Genomic DNA, 15,000 nt, shown 5'->3' on the forward strand with positions numbered 1-15,000 from the left:
AACAAGGAACCAGCGACGATACTGACGTTTTCGTAAAGCTAAGTCTTTCTTTTAGTGAACGACTGGTTGACTGATTGTAAGCTATCTGGCGTTGCAACCACCAGCGTCACTACCACCGGAATTAGCGTAAAAACTGTATATGGTAAATGAGTATGATGTTACAACACTATGGCACAGACTCCCTTATCTGTTTGCAGAGAGCCCGTGCTGGCATAAGGCCTGCCTAGTCTGAAGGAAGTGGTGGCGACTCGTAGGTCAAGCTACTTCTAAGAATGCATGCTGTCACCTGAAATTTCCAAAAACTACTGTTCACTGTCACGGCTCAGGAATTATTGGTGTGTTCAATATTTTCCCCTTCGTGTTTAGCTAAATAAAACCCTGTGATGCAATCAAATATGAAATAAATTATCATGCAAAATATAACTTGCATGAGAAGCTATAACATACATGCGCTAGTTTATAACATGAGTCAATCTTTCAAACAATCATCGGACATAAACAAATGCTATACGAAGAACGGTGTCAATACAACACAAATGAATTTCAGCTCGTGTTATTCAAATTAACTTCAGAATTGCAAAATAATGTTCAGATCAAAACTAATTTCATGATGACATTGCTGATAGGTCCTTACTATCCCCAGGTTTCTAAATAAAGAGATATTTATTATAAAAATTACTTTTATGTCATTACAACTGCTTATGACGATTTGATTTCCGAACAATGTATAGTTTCCCAGATTCAAGCTGACAGATTTTAGTATTTCCTTGGTCTCGTTCCGGACTGATCTAGTAACTTCTCGATTTATTAAATCAACCTCTGAATGACAGTTGAATAAAGAAAGAACAAGCATAACCAATAACCCACAATTGCCTGGTGACGTAATTTCTGAACACTATTCTACCGGACTGGAAAGTTCGTCCGTCTAATCAGAGCCTTCACGATAGAATGTTCTTGGGCACTTTCTTGTGCTTTCCAGCACTAAAAGAAATTATACTATTTATGTTGCTATCTTTCGTAGAGTACTTGACTTTCTATTACTCACTCCAAAATTCGTCAGTATTTACTTACTTTTGATAAGATAGAAGTTGGACAATGCTCGTTTGAAGTTCATTCACAAGACAGGCTTTTCAAGAGATAATGAACAAGAAAATTATACAAAGCTTTCGTGCAGGTAGGACGTGTCTGCGAAAAGTGCCTGACTTGCGTGATGTTCAGCGTGAATGTGAGGAAGAGGAAGGAAAAAGAGAAAATAAATACTGTAGAAATTAAATCAAGTAAAGGGAAGATCAAACTATCATTCGAACATTATCTCATAATTATCGAAGTAGCACGTAAAGATGGAATACTAAATAAAATACTAGAGAAGGATGAGTCAACCCAAATCGAGAGAGAGTCAGCAACCTGCGGACATTGCTCTGGGGAAGTTGATGAGGAAGGAACTTGCTGTGAAATGTGTGACGCATGGTTTCATTATGAATGTTCGGGCATCGAGGTTAGATACACACCCATACTTCGTAGTGATAACATATTGTGCATCTGTAATAAGTGCAAGAGGCCTGAACAAATAACACGCAAAAAACTCATTGAAGATGAACTTGAAGAAATAAAAGAAAACGCAGAGATATGAACAAAGTTGATTCAGGATTCGGCTCAGAAAACTAGTGACGTAATGATCAACATAGATGAAATCCAAAACAAAATTGATAATGTTGATAAAAATGTAAAGCCCAACACAAACATGGACAAAACTTATGCGGAACCACTAAAGACAAAAAAAAATGCTTCTGCACAGCAGCTAATGAAAAGCGACAAATTATGAGTAAAATAACGGCGCCAGTATTAAATGTTAAAACAACAAGAGATGGACACTTATTTGTAAGATTTCCAGACAGGAAAAACTTAGAAAAGGCAAAAATGGAGATTCAGAATATCAACAATATATCAGTAAATGAGAAGGGTAAACTTAAACCAAAAAAGTAGTCTATGTCCCGAAGGATGAAGATGACATTGTCGATGACATTGTAAAGAAAAATCCATGGATAGGAAGCCTCATTTCTGAAAATGACGACCTGAAAATTGTAAAGGAAATGGTAGCCGAAGATGACAAATATAAACACTGTATCATCAAATGCACACCACAAATACGAAAGGCTACCTATGATAGAGGTGACAAATTGTGTACAGTACACTGTATAGCCGTTGCAAAGTATTCGACTGTTACATGCCCTATTCAATGCTATAAATGTCAGGAATTTGGTCACAGCGCAGCAAATTGTAGAAATGACCAAGCTTGCCCTAGATGCAGAGAAAATCACAAATCAAATGAGTGTGCTAGCAACATCTTTAAGTGTAAAAATCGTGTAAAGAAAGGTCATAGCGATAATAAACATAAAACATATGATGGCAATAAGTGCACAGTATATGAAGAATATGTGTCGAAGGTGAAAAATAATACGGATCATGGCTTTGACTAATAATCTGTGCAATTTAATAATAAGAAAGCAAATTAAAAAACAAAAAAAAACTAAAGACTCTCCTATCCTGCAGGAGCTAAGATACTGACGAGAAAACACTGTCAGACAAGCACAAAATATAAGAAGCACCTTATTTTGAAAACGTACAAGGGCCTGCCAGAGAGGGAATTATCCCTGTGGAGGGCTGTGCATAAATCCAAACAAAGTGAACAAAGCGAAAGGCAGGTTGCTATGGAGACCTTCGAGGTCGTCCTTACTGGCTTTATCCGAGAAGCGGAAATCCTCATTATGTTAGGGAGACTATGAGCTATAATGATAAAAAAACTGCTTATTATATAAATTGCTGTCACTCAAGAGTCGGAAGCGTTGTCCCTCAATTAAAAACTGTTTAGTGAACGAAAGGCCACGCTGGTACAACACCAACCAAGTAAAAACTGCTCCGAAGTTCCTTCGGCGCAATCGAGTTTTCTGTATAGCGTAAAATCAAGGCCACTGAAAATAGATCTATCTGTCGGTGGTCTCGGTATAGTACTGTATGAGCTGCGACCCATAAATCTTTAACCACGGCCCGGTGGTAACGTCGTATATCGTTGCCAGGTGCACTATTACGGCTAACTTTAACCTTAAATAAAATAAAAACTACTGAGGCTATAGGGCTGCAATTTGTTATGTTTGATGATTTAAGGGTGGATGATCAACATACCAATTTGCAGCCCTCTAGCCTCAGCAGTTTTTAAGATCTGAGGGTGGACGGACAGACAAAGCCGGCACAAAAGTTTCCTTTTACAGAAAACTAAAGCTACAACAACCATAAATTTTTCTCACATCAAATTATTTTGAAAAAAATTTTATATTGAAAATCCTTATCCTATTTGGATTTGAGTAACTTTCCTGACAGTACTATCTTAGGGAACTAATTCATCCATGAGGATTATTTTATTTGTTGATGGTGTCACAAGGAGCGAAAATTATTCCCTAAACTCCCCTAGTTATTAAGCAGGATAATCTGAAGATCTTAATGAATCCTGCCCTCTTTGGTAAGGAATCAAAGGCCCTAAGCCAGTGGTTCTCAAACGGGGGTTAATTACCCCGTGGGGGTAATGAAGCCGTTTCTTTGGGGTAACGATGCACTCTCTCCCCCAATGAATTATTCGGTGAAAATCTCTGGAGCAAAATTCAGAAAATTTATAGATAATAAATAAATAATTTAATTAATTAATAATACAGATATTTCAGTAAAGGACAAACAATACCATGTTTCCCATTGATAATGCAGCAATGTCTTTATTTTCTAATAATAACCAAAGAAACAATGCTTTAATTTTATTTTTTTGCCAAAGGAATAATGTCTAGAATCTAAATTCTTTATTTTTTAAGACTTGAGTAAAAGTAAAATTAATTTCTTACATATGCATTAGAAATTAAGCATTCCAATATTTTTCTTTCCTCTATAACTTCACATAACTGAAGAGGAATGAGGTAGGGGTAATGGAGAACCACACCACTGCAGGGGGTAAAGATACCAACAAATTTGAGAACCACTGCCCTAGGCCTACATGCTTTCCCCGATAAATTATTCGGTGAAAATCTTACGAGCAAGCAACTTCGAGCTAAATGGTCAGTGTTGGAAGTAAACTTAAAATCCATGGTACTTGTGCTGCCGTGACTTTCTGTTATAACAAGCTTGCTTAGTTTGGCAGGAATTTAGGAATCTGTTGGCTACTTGATGCAAAGGTTGGCGGCAAGACATTACAAGAAAAATAAAAGGCCCTTATGACACGTCCTAAGCATTCAGCCTAGTCTGAATACCATTTTCTCACCTACCATATGTCGTATAAGGCCTAAGAAAGTCTTCCATTACAAATAACCAGCTCCTGACTACTCATGGAAACATAAATCTAATAAAAATTAAAAGAGTAGAGGAAAAAGGTACACTCCCACTTAATAATAGACTCGTTTTCTTTATTTTGAAACACAGAAAACGGAAGTAGATTTCATGACAGACTACAGGATTCCTATTCTCTCTCTCTCTCTCTCTCAACGTAAACTTTTTTTTATGTCAGACTCTCCGGTTTTGTTTCACTTCACATTTCAGCCTTTGCGTTTAGACTGTCTAGTTTCCATCCCTTGCTTCATTTGCTTTCAGTACCTTACTTAAATGATGCTTAAATCGAAATCAAATAAATAATAGCAACTGGTTTTCACTTAGATTTGGATAGGTAATATACGTACAGAACACTAGCAGCAACGTTAAGACTTTAATGAGTAATTTCTTCCTCCTGTTGAAATCTCGTATAACTGGATAAATAATACTACGCTGTCCTGGGAAGAGAAATCATCGGATTTTATTCAGTACGAGTCTATCTGTTAACATCACGTAACTTTTTAAGGAATATTACGAACTAAAGCTGATGAGATAAGGAAGCGGTAACACCACATTTCCTTACTTTACAGAATACAAAACTCAGGTACGGTTGCGATAAAAACCAATGCCAAAGACTTTGAGAGTACATTCGTATATATTTCCGAGACGTCTCATCTTTTCGGTAAGGATCTGCTTCATAGTCTACTCTAAAGGATTATCATGTGTCTCGAAAATTACAAGTTTTATGTACAGTCTCAATTCATCGGATCTGTGGCGTTGTTAAAATCCCTAGTACGGTGTCTTACGATACAAGAGGTGCGAATCAAGGCAGTAAGGCCGAAGGAAGTTACCTTTGGGACTTTATTTCTAGAGCCATACTCGGCTTTATGCCAGTTACAACCTACAACTCAAATATTTGTACTAATTATGTCAACAAATACAATGAATTTGGGAAGAAAATTTTGATACGTAAATTGTGCAATTAATAACCCAACTTGCATAGCGAGTGGAAGATGGTTGGCATAGTCTTTGTTGGTTGGCCACCCTCATCGCTCTCAATGACTCCCGCAAGGCAAGGGACCTTGCTGTCATAATCTGTGCCACACATCAAATAAGGTTGTTAAGTACATTATTGTGCAAAAAAGAATGACTCTTCATACTTAAATTACAAAGGGAAATAAAACGGACGGAATAATAACCTTTTCTAGTCCAGGACCGAAGAAAACTGACGTAAAAAGAAAGTAGGATGGGTCATAGCAGTGAAAACGATAAACCCACTCTCAAATGAGAGTCAAGTTATACGATAAAGCATCTTCCAAAATGAGCCGATGCTCCCTGGGGCATGTCCCCAGGGGCCTGACTTTTCTTCTTGACTACTGCAAGGGTCAAAATAATTCTGAGAAAACAGTGAATAATAAAGGATCCGGAAATCCAAATAAGAAATACAAAATGAGGCAAACTATGACCTATATAGCTTTCTGGTTTACAGAATGTAGATCGATGTACGGCATGTCTTAGGTAATGTTTTCTTTCTCAGGACTCTTAACAGCAAGTAGCAATTCACATTTATCAATACTGTGAGTTAGACATATTCCAATAAAGGAATGGATATGGAATAAAAATTTGATTCTAGCCAGGAAAAGCTGGCCGCATTATTCTTGGGTCAGCTTCCCTATGGGGACGCAACGGTACTGTAATTAGTCGTGGGATTAGGGGGGATGGGGTCCCTCGTTGGATTAATATAGGTTATGGTAACGTTGACGCATGGAGCAAGCTAGGATAAGCTTTGGCCCCGTCTGTTTCTCTGAGCCATGGAATGCAATAATTTTAATTATCATGAGGAGCTTTTGAATCGATAGAGCGGGTAAAACTCATATTTGAACAACTAGTAATTCGGCACTCTTTTTCTTTGAGAAACTTAGTGGTTAGATATATGCTGAAACCCATCTCACTCAAAATTGATTTTACTGTTTTTACCTCTCTTGTTCTTCACGACGTATATTCCCAACACACCACACTAACCCCTCAAAAAAGGTTAATCAAACGCCTGTCCCATGCATGGTGCTATTTTGCTCGAAAAGTTGGCTTCAGTTTCCTTTGGCCGTGGGGCTTATACAAGGAAATCATAGCTTCCAGTAGGCTCAACTTTCGACTGGTATTCTAAGAGAATCATACCGACTGAATGGTTATTCCACGAGCCCGAACTAATCTTCACTAACATCGTCTCAATCAAGACCACACAAGCTGCTTTGTAATGTTAAACTTACCTGCATCCCAAGAAAATTGGTGTGTGAACCAACCCAATGACAGATTTCCTTTCCTAACGATATAGATCTTTTTTCTCTGTGATGCTTTCTTCAGATCTTTGTGGAACCACCAAATTTTAAAATCACATCTCACAATACACAAGTACTTTACGGTTCCCTCAAAAGCGGGCAATTCCTTCACTTGCGTGTCCACTCGCCAACAAGAATAGACTGAACTGAAGAGTGAACAAGTGTTAAATATCGACAACAAAACTGCAGGCAACAGTTATTAGTTAGTTCTATTTCGATATTTTGTGATTACTCGGTTGACTAACAGTCTAGGAATGTAATTGCAAGGTTTCTGTGTTGTGAGAAAAAATTCTTCAAAACTTAATATACTTGATCAGCCAGACAATGCTCTTTTCACTTCTGAAATTACTAAGAGCACGGTAAGTTTTCCATCCGTTTCTCTTCACTCCTAAAAGGCAACGACTGGAAACTGACATGTCTTCTCCCCTTGAAGCCTGTCAGCCTTTTTGTAACACATATCACACTACTGTTTTTCTCTATCCTGATTTTCCAGGTGTTAAGTACACTTTGGGTACATGCATCAGTAACCTGACTTGCCAACTGCTGGGCCCAGGTGTGTGTCTAGTTTATGTCTGAGAGGTGCGTAGCGAATGACATTCCTCTACAGTTTCACTTTCTTAAATGGTTCGGATTCGACGTAGGAAATCAAATAAAACACGCTCTCATTAACCCTTTTTTCTAATATAGTGAAAGTTCAATTCTCAAACTTACAGAAATGACATATGAATAAGAAATGCATAAAACATTGATAATGTCAGGGGGTTGGGGGGGTGGGAAACACTGCATAGCCCTTTTAAAAGATAAGCGGACGTCACACCTCGTAGAACAAGCAATGCTAAACCGAAGCCTTGCTTGAATCCACTTCCTTCCCTTCAGATAGATTAAAACACCTACCCATTTAGATGTCTTAATGATCATTACCAACAGGTTCAATATTCCCAAAAAAAGCAAATGAACTTATGTACTGTATAATCAAGTGTTGTGTGTGTGTCATACAATATAACAGCCTTTGTAAAAGTTTCATACCCTTTGCTACACTAGAGATTACTATACATTTAAAATATGACGGATTTGACCCTTACTCACATTTCAGTCACAAGCAATACCTTAGAAATTCATAAAAATATGATTATGACATAACGTGACAATCTTAAACGAACAAAGTAATAACAAATCCTCCGAAAGGACTTCTCTAAATACGAATGGATATAAATGCTCCTTACGTCGTTTGAGACAAAAGTCACAGGTTAATCCACGGATGATGAGAGAGACAAACACGCCTAACACTACATAAAAGATTGTCCTTGTAGTAGTAGATTCTGTAGAATTTCTCGTTAGACATCTTGAACACAAACGGGGAAACTCGTTTCAGTGGTTTTTGTTGGCTTAGAAAAGGCCTGGAGCTGTTTTTGTGACTGGTATTCTTTGTAAAACAGTCTACGTGGCAAATTATCCCACTGTAAATGTTTCAGAGCGTAAATAAAATCGCCCTGACTCATCACTGAAAAACTCACTAGGTAGTCAGTTTCAACTGGCATTTAAAGGGGTAAGTTTTTATACTGAGAAGAATTTTTTTTAAAATGCTGACTAAAAAGCCTTCTGGAAATTCACTTCCTCACTACCAAGTTTATCCAAAGATGTTTTTGAGGAATTAAATCTGGAAAGAATACCAGTCACGTAATCACAGAAGAGGCAGAAAAAGTTCCGTCAAAAAGCAATACATAAATAACAAGAAACAGAAGAAGAAGAAGAAGAAAAGATTGGACATGAAAACGCTGATGTAAAAAAAATCTTCTAGGGGTACTATAATGTAAACAACTTGTAGATAAAACTTACTTTAGCTTTATACAAAAGAGAAAAAGTGAATTTTAAGAGTCTTCAGGTGAGAACAATATTTGAAACCCTTGACCCAAAGTGTCATTTGTTGTCGTTATTGATTTTCATCATATTCAATAAACTTCAACTGGAATTCAACCACGAAAACCCAAGATTGCACGAGACACTGAGAGATGAAGAAGGTGGCGGAAAAAGTCGCAAGATTCACGTAGAAATGTCAGAAAAACTCGAAAATGTCTTACATACGCAACATGTAATCGAAAACTACTTAACACTAACACTTGTGCATGCAATATAATATTCATTTATATAAGGACTGCAGGAAAACCGCGTATTCTGGAGCAACGCCCTCCATTCCTAAAGTTACACAATGAAAAACATGATAGACTTACATTGTTAAAATTCATTGTAACGTTTCATTCATAACAAATATCAGTATGGCAACTGACCACAATTTTCACCTCAAGACTTCAAAAGGGCTTTTCGTCCCCTGCTAGGAAGCAGCAAAAAAGATATATATAGAGACTTTGTGAAAGAACTACCTCAGTGCTGGGACTACAGTCGTATACAAGTGCCAACTATCACAATTGGGAATTTTATGATGTAGAAAATAGGTGAATATCTTACTTAGGAATTATTTACACTATACTCTCGTATCACATTATATGGAATGAATTGTGCTAACGGAGTCATTTGCCCTTTGGGGGTTTTATCAATTTTTCCAGTGTAATCAGCAAAATACAGGATATTACTTTAGTACCAAATCTACATCCTGTACTGGGCAAATATTTCCAACTCCTTAAATGTTATAATTAATGTACAAATCACTGATATCATTATGAGGCGACCTGAAATCTGTAAATATTGTGTACCAGTCAACACCAGTCTTATATTCAACAAAACTTTTTTGTCGCATGGTTTTCAGAATGACTCAAATTTTGCCAATTCATTACCCAGTTCAACTAATCATTCACAATACGTAAATCTAGGCCTGACCCATCTCGACAACATTCACACTCTGAAATTGCATTAAATTACATTTACATAAAAAAATGGCCCCATGACAAATTCTATATCTGCCTGAATGTATTTTTATTGGACTGCCACACTCGCTAAGGAACTCAGCTGGAATATGAATCCCCAAATGTCAAATGGTTTCCCCCCGTTTAGTCAGATGAAATCGATTCAATCGCATCATGTAACTCAAGAGTTACTTCCCAAAACGAATGTTAATAATAAATGCCTCTTACATTTACCAAATGCAAACCATTACGTATGAATTAGCATAAATGTATAATGGTTCAAGCGAACCGCAGAGATCTCAAAATATTTCTCCCAGGCAAATGTCCCCAACATACAATATCGCTCTGGCCACACCTGTACATCGGGAAGCGACATTTCTCTTGGATGAATAATGAAAGTGCCAGAACACACGATGTGTTTTTCAAGTGCATGTACGGCGCATATGACTTATAAAAAGCGAGAGGTTCCGTAATATTAAATCTAAAGATAATGCAAAGATGTGCTTCGAGTCCAAAGAGACTAATTAAGGTGATATGTTACAACTCTATACAAATTGGAGGCCCTTTTGAGCTCTGGTCCGTTTTCGTCCAAAATGACTTCGTCTGAAATGATAGGCGACGTTCTCTAAGAGACTTTTGGAATGTACTTGAGGATTGCCATACTGATATACAAAAATTCAATATAACTCTCAATAACTAAAGCTCTTAAGGCACAAATAATTCTTAAGTTTACAGTGTTTAAAGATTTTTTTTTCTCTTTCAGTCGATACAAACAATATTTAAATAAGTCTAAGTAATGTATTATCAGCTAAAACTACAAACAATGTTTGGTTCATTCATGATAACATGCAATCGTTAACAATTGCTTGGTTCATTGATTATAAATTGCATCGTTGATTTGTTATGATACCATACTGTATTAAAAATTGTTTGGATCAATTTAATGTTATACAGTCAAAAATCGTTCGAAGATAATATTATGCATTATCATTTTGGGTTCGATATAACCTTACATAGTGTATTATCGAAAACTCTGTCATTTAATGTTACTCATTAATAATACTTTTGGCTTTCATAAAGAATAACATCTTTAAGAAAAACTATTTGTTCAGAATAGAGAGCTCCATATTTTAAGTTTTTATGCCAATATTAACCTACCAATTACAACAAAAGTAGCTCCTTAATAACTCTATACATCGTCACGAAATTTTGGTTCATACAGGACACTGCTTTGCTAAAAATGATTTGCCCCATCAAAAATATAGTACCACGCATTTCTATTGACTTCCAAATCGGTGGCATTATTTCGAAAAGTCAAAAATCGTTCGCTTGTTTCATTTTCTAGGAAGTCAAAATGTTTCCATTTTCGAGGAAGTTAAACTCCCATGCATCAATGAAAAAAGACGCCAGTGATTCACACTTGCAAAGAATGGCTTGAGAATCGAGCGCAGATCAGCTTTGCCAAAAGGCTATAGGCTATAGGCTTGACAGGGTAGGAGTGACGGTGGGAAGAGGGGAGGGAGAGGGAGGGAGTAGGGGGAGGGGGGAGGGGTCCGAGAAAGGAATGCTGGAATGATATTCTCCCCTGGAAATGTTCCTGAAACATTTCCTCGATTGTTCGTTTAACATTGTTCATGAAAATTTGGTTTCCATCTTCAATGCTTTTTTTCCAGATGGTTTGGATTGTTAGGCACAAGTATTTTAGTTAGTTTTTTTCAGTTAAGCTAAAACATCAGGCATAAATGATAAAAAATGCCATGTGAATAATCTGGACACCTGCACAGTGTTTAAACTGAGTTTATGTTTATTCTTACATCAACTTACCAAACTGATTTACAAAGCCCAAACATACGCTACGGATGTATATCTAATAGTCACAGTAAGTTCTCAACATTTCAATTTCCTCATACTTTCTGGATACGAACGTTACTATAAAGTCTCGAATCCAAAAGAAGAACAAATAAAAAAACCTCAGTTTCCGTGGCGTGATTCGAACCCACGCACAAATGGTCTGGAGGTCCCTGTGACTATCCAAAATATACTGCAGATACTCTACATCACAACAGTGTCAAGCAATTCTGTATTGACATACATGAACTATTGGTAAAGTCTGAAATCAATGATAATAATTCTTACATTTTAAAAATAACGAACCGATGTTTTAGCTTCAACAGACACACTCCAAAGGGTCTAGCCAAAAGAAAACCACAAGTGACATCGACATGAGCAAAATCACTTTTGATCTAGAGTTATGCACCTAACACCCTTGCAGACAACTGCCTCAACAACCATTTAACTGAGCTTGGTGTTGTTTGGCAAGTAAGCATTGAACAACTTTGAAAATCGCTTGAAGGAGGAGAGGAAGTAGGTGTTGCCAAAGCCGATCTGCCCTCGAGGCCTTCCCTATTCATTCCCCGGGATATTCGGCCCGTCTTCTGCACAGATGGGCATTGGGGAATTCGGGCCGCCTCCCCCACCTCCCGCGGCCACGGAAGTGAAGGACGTCCCTCCTTGAGAGAGAGTGGGCGTGGCGGGTCCTGCCTGCTGTATGGACGACATCCGCACCCTCGCGCTCTCTCTCTTCTGACGGTGGATTTCTTCCGTCCTCAGGGTGATGCCGAAGATGTCTTCGTGGTATCTGTTCTCATCCTGAAGCGAAATTTCAGAAAGAAATATGAAGAAGTCATGGTTACATCATGATTTAAAGTGAAAAACTTATTACTGCCACAAGTTAAGGTCAACATTGCCCCAAAAATGGGGACATGAATTACAGAAGTGAGGTCCAACTTTCACATCAGTCTTGAAAAAGAACAGAATAATAGCGCAATGGCACGACTTACCCGCATCTGTAGCATGAAATTCTCCACCTCCTGGTCAGACAAGTGACCGTGCTCTTGTACTATGGACTTCAACTTCTGGTACACGCATTCAGCCATCGTACAGTCGCCACACACGTAGAAATGGCCTTTCTGCTCCACTACCTGCCTGTAAACTTCAGCACCAACTTCGACCAAAAGATCTTGGACATATGTCTGTAATGAAAGGGTAAGCGTTAACCAGAACAGTAAGAAAAAAACAAAATGCTAAAGGTATCTAACAGATATTTTAGACTGACGGAGTAATTATACTGAAAACTACTGAACATGGAAACTTTCTGCCCTAATCGTTAATTAAGATTTTTTTAAATAACATGGCTGGCCCAGAGAGTAAGATACGCTGAGTTTGCTCTTGTGGCAAAAGGGAAGTTCCTCTTAAGTAACATGAAAGAGCCTTTGGAGCTTTCGCTTTTCCATTACGGTTCTGATGTATTCCAAATTTCCAAACTGTATTGTAAATTACCTTTGGGATGTTAGGCTCCCTCGAGAGAGCTAAGTACGCGTGCGAGAGAACCCCAATTCTCTTCATCGACTCTTTCTCCTCAGAGTACAGATCAAGAGCCCGTGTTCGACATCCGAAGAACAGTGTCATTTTGCCCAGCTTTTCTGGAAAAAGAACAAGGGAAGTTCAACTCTTCTGGAAAAAGAATAAGGAAATTCAGATTTTCTGGAAAAAGAATAGAAGAAATTCAGATTTTCTGGAAAAAGAATAGAAGAAATTCAGCTTTTCTGGAGAAAGAACAAGGGAAATTCAGCTTTTCTGGCAAAAGAATAAGGGAAATTCATCTTTTCTGGAAAAGAATAAGGGAAATTAAGTCCCTCGAAGTGGGAAGAACAGAAATCTGTTCGACAAAGCTCTGGAATATATAACGTAAGGTGGTAGCAATGGAATGATTTTCGTCACACGAGAAATGTCAAAACTTGGTTGTTCTTTTTTCTCTCTGTATTTCATTCCTGTTACAAAAATCATTTTAGGGAATAATAGGTACTGAAAGCCTGAAGATAGGAGGAAGGAGGTACTGATGAACAGTTTGAATTTTTCAATGTAATTTAGAGATTTCAAACACTTCAAAAAATTACCTTGGGACATTCCCTATCATCAATAGAATTTAGAATCCTTGTATAAAAAATGAAAAATTATATTTATACGTATGGCCTCTATAACAAGGCGAGAGAGAATGGAAAGGAAGCATTAGCGATCGACAAAAATTGGATCATGACAGAGTTCAAGAAGCTGGACAGCTAACTGGGAAGAAGTCAAAGTGACCTGAGGAAAAGTAAAAGCCAGAGGATGATGTTCTGGTGGCCAAAGAGGAGACACTTGAATAATTCCTGCAGTAAGCTGTACAGACACAATGTATTTGGTACTTCCATCAAGATGTATTGGTTGTGAAAATGAAATAATATTTACCTTTTCTGTGTCTCATTTTATAACTTCTGTGGTGCCAGAAACCTCTGAAGGGTGCCACTCCGGTGCCAGGTCCCACCAAAATCACAGGGACGTTGGGATCATGTGGCAGGTGGAAGCTAGGTGCACTGCAAATGAAAATATGTGAGAAAATGAAAGAAATATCATTCCGGTACTGCCGTGAGAAAACATGATGCCAGCATCTTGGAAGCGCTGTGATGTATTCATTAGATTTACATAGTTTATCATCCAGATATAATTATAATACATTTCACTACTTTTCAATTGGTTCTGTTTATTTCAGAGTAATTTTTTTTATTACTTATAAAAAAAACATTTCAAGATCGTTGTACCTTCTCACAAAGAGTTCTATGTGGTCCCCTGGTGAAACTTCCTTCAGGAAATTTGAACATACTCCATAGTGAACTGGGCCTCTGCCATCTGTGTTGAAAAAAGCGTTATAAATAAATACATATGTATATAACATATATACACACATCCATATACAAATATATATATATATATATATATATATATATATATATATATATATATATATATATATATATATATATATATATGTGCATGTGATATATAAATATATATATTAGAAACATACGCTCACTGTGATTATATAAGAAAAATGCATGTTAGAAACATACGCTCACTATGCTTATACTGTATAAGAAAAAGCAGAATTCGTCCGTAACATGTTCTGGTGGTCAAAGGGAAGATACTTGAATAATTCCTACAGTAAGCTATGCAGACACAATATATTTGGTACTTCCATCCATCGTCTAATTTTCTTTTACAGTGACTGCACACATAAAGAATTTAGATTTTAGACATGGATGTATCTACTTCCTATGTTCTTTATCTTACTTGCCACATAGCAATGTTTCTGAATGCCATGATGGAACACTGGCATAGACGAAAAAAAACTATGAGTAATGAACAAAGTGTGACATTGGTATATATAAGAGAAGCTAAATTCTAATACACCAAAGTCAAAAGCGACCGAAATATGCAAATGAAAAGGAGTTAATTCTCTTCCTAATTCAACAAAGATTTGAGTGAAACTCGAGCTCAATATTTTTCTGCCTGGATACACAGAAACTGAATAATTTATGAGGGAGGGAATGTCAGCTGTTGAAGAGAGTGACAAGCGGGTGACATTTATT

The 15,000-nt window shown here is 37.2% G+C and overlaps 2 protein-coding genes across 3 annotated transcripts in view; both read right to left on the reverse strand.

Moving 5' to 3' along the window:
• Positions 1 to 7,251, reverse strand: part of LOC136839536 (insulin-like growth factor 1 receptor) — a 62,177-nt gene extending 54,926 nt beyond the window's left edge. Inside the window, exon 1 of one of the 2 annotated variants that reach the window (XM_067105751.1) lies at positions 6,609 to 7,251. The gene's annotated coding sequence lies outside the window, so the exon portion shown is untranslated. The remainder of the gene's footprint in view (positions 1 to 6,608) is intronic. The other variant, XM_067105754.1, reaches the window with a different exon arrangement.
• An 88-nt stretch (positions 7,252 to 7,339) lies between these two features.
• The window catches only part of Nos (Nitric oxide synthase), a 447,341-nt gene continuing 439,680 nt past the window's right edge, over positions 7,340 to 15,000 (reverse strand). The window contains exons 27-31 of the mRNA XM_067105755.1: positions 14,173 to 14,260; positions 13,823 to 13,947; positions 12,875 to 13,017; positions 12,376 to 12,567; positions 7,340 to 12,184 (exon numbers count right to left, since the gene is read on the reverse strand). Coding sequence (XP_066961856.1) covers positions 11,939 to 12,184; positions 12,376 to 12,567; positions 12,875 to 13,017; positions 13,823 to 13,947; positions 14,173 to 14,260 — 794 coding nt within the window. The 3' untranslated portion in view covers positions 7,340 to 11,938. The remainder of the gene's footprint in view (positions 12,185 to 12,375; positions 12,568 to 12,874; positions 13,018 to 13,822; positions 13,948 to 14,172; positions 14,261 to 15,000) is intronic.

The sequence above is a fragment of the Macrobrachium rosenbergii genome, chromosome 6, assembly GCF_040412425.1.
Source record: "Macrobrachium rosenbergii isolate ZJJX-2024 chromosome 6, ASM4041242v1, whole genome shotgun sequence".
NCBI classification, from domain to species: domain Eukaryota; kingdom Metazoa; phylum Arthropoda; class Malacostraca; order Decapoda; family Palaemonidae; genus Macrobrachium; species Macrobrachium rosenbergii.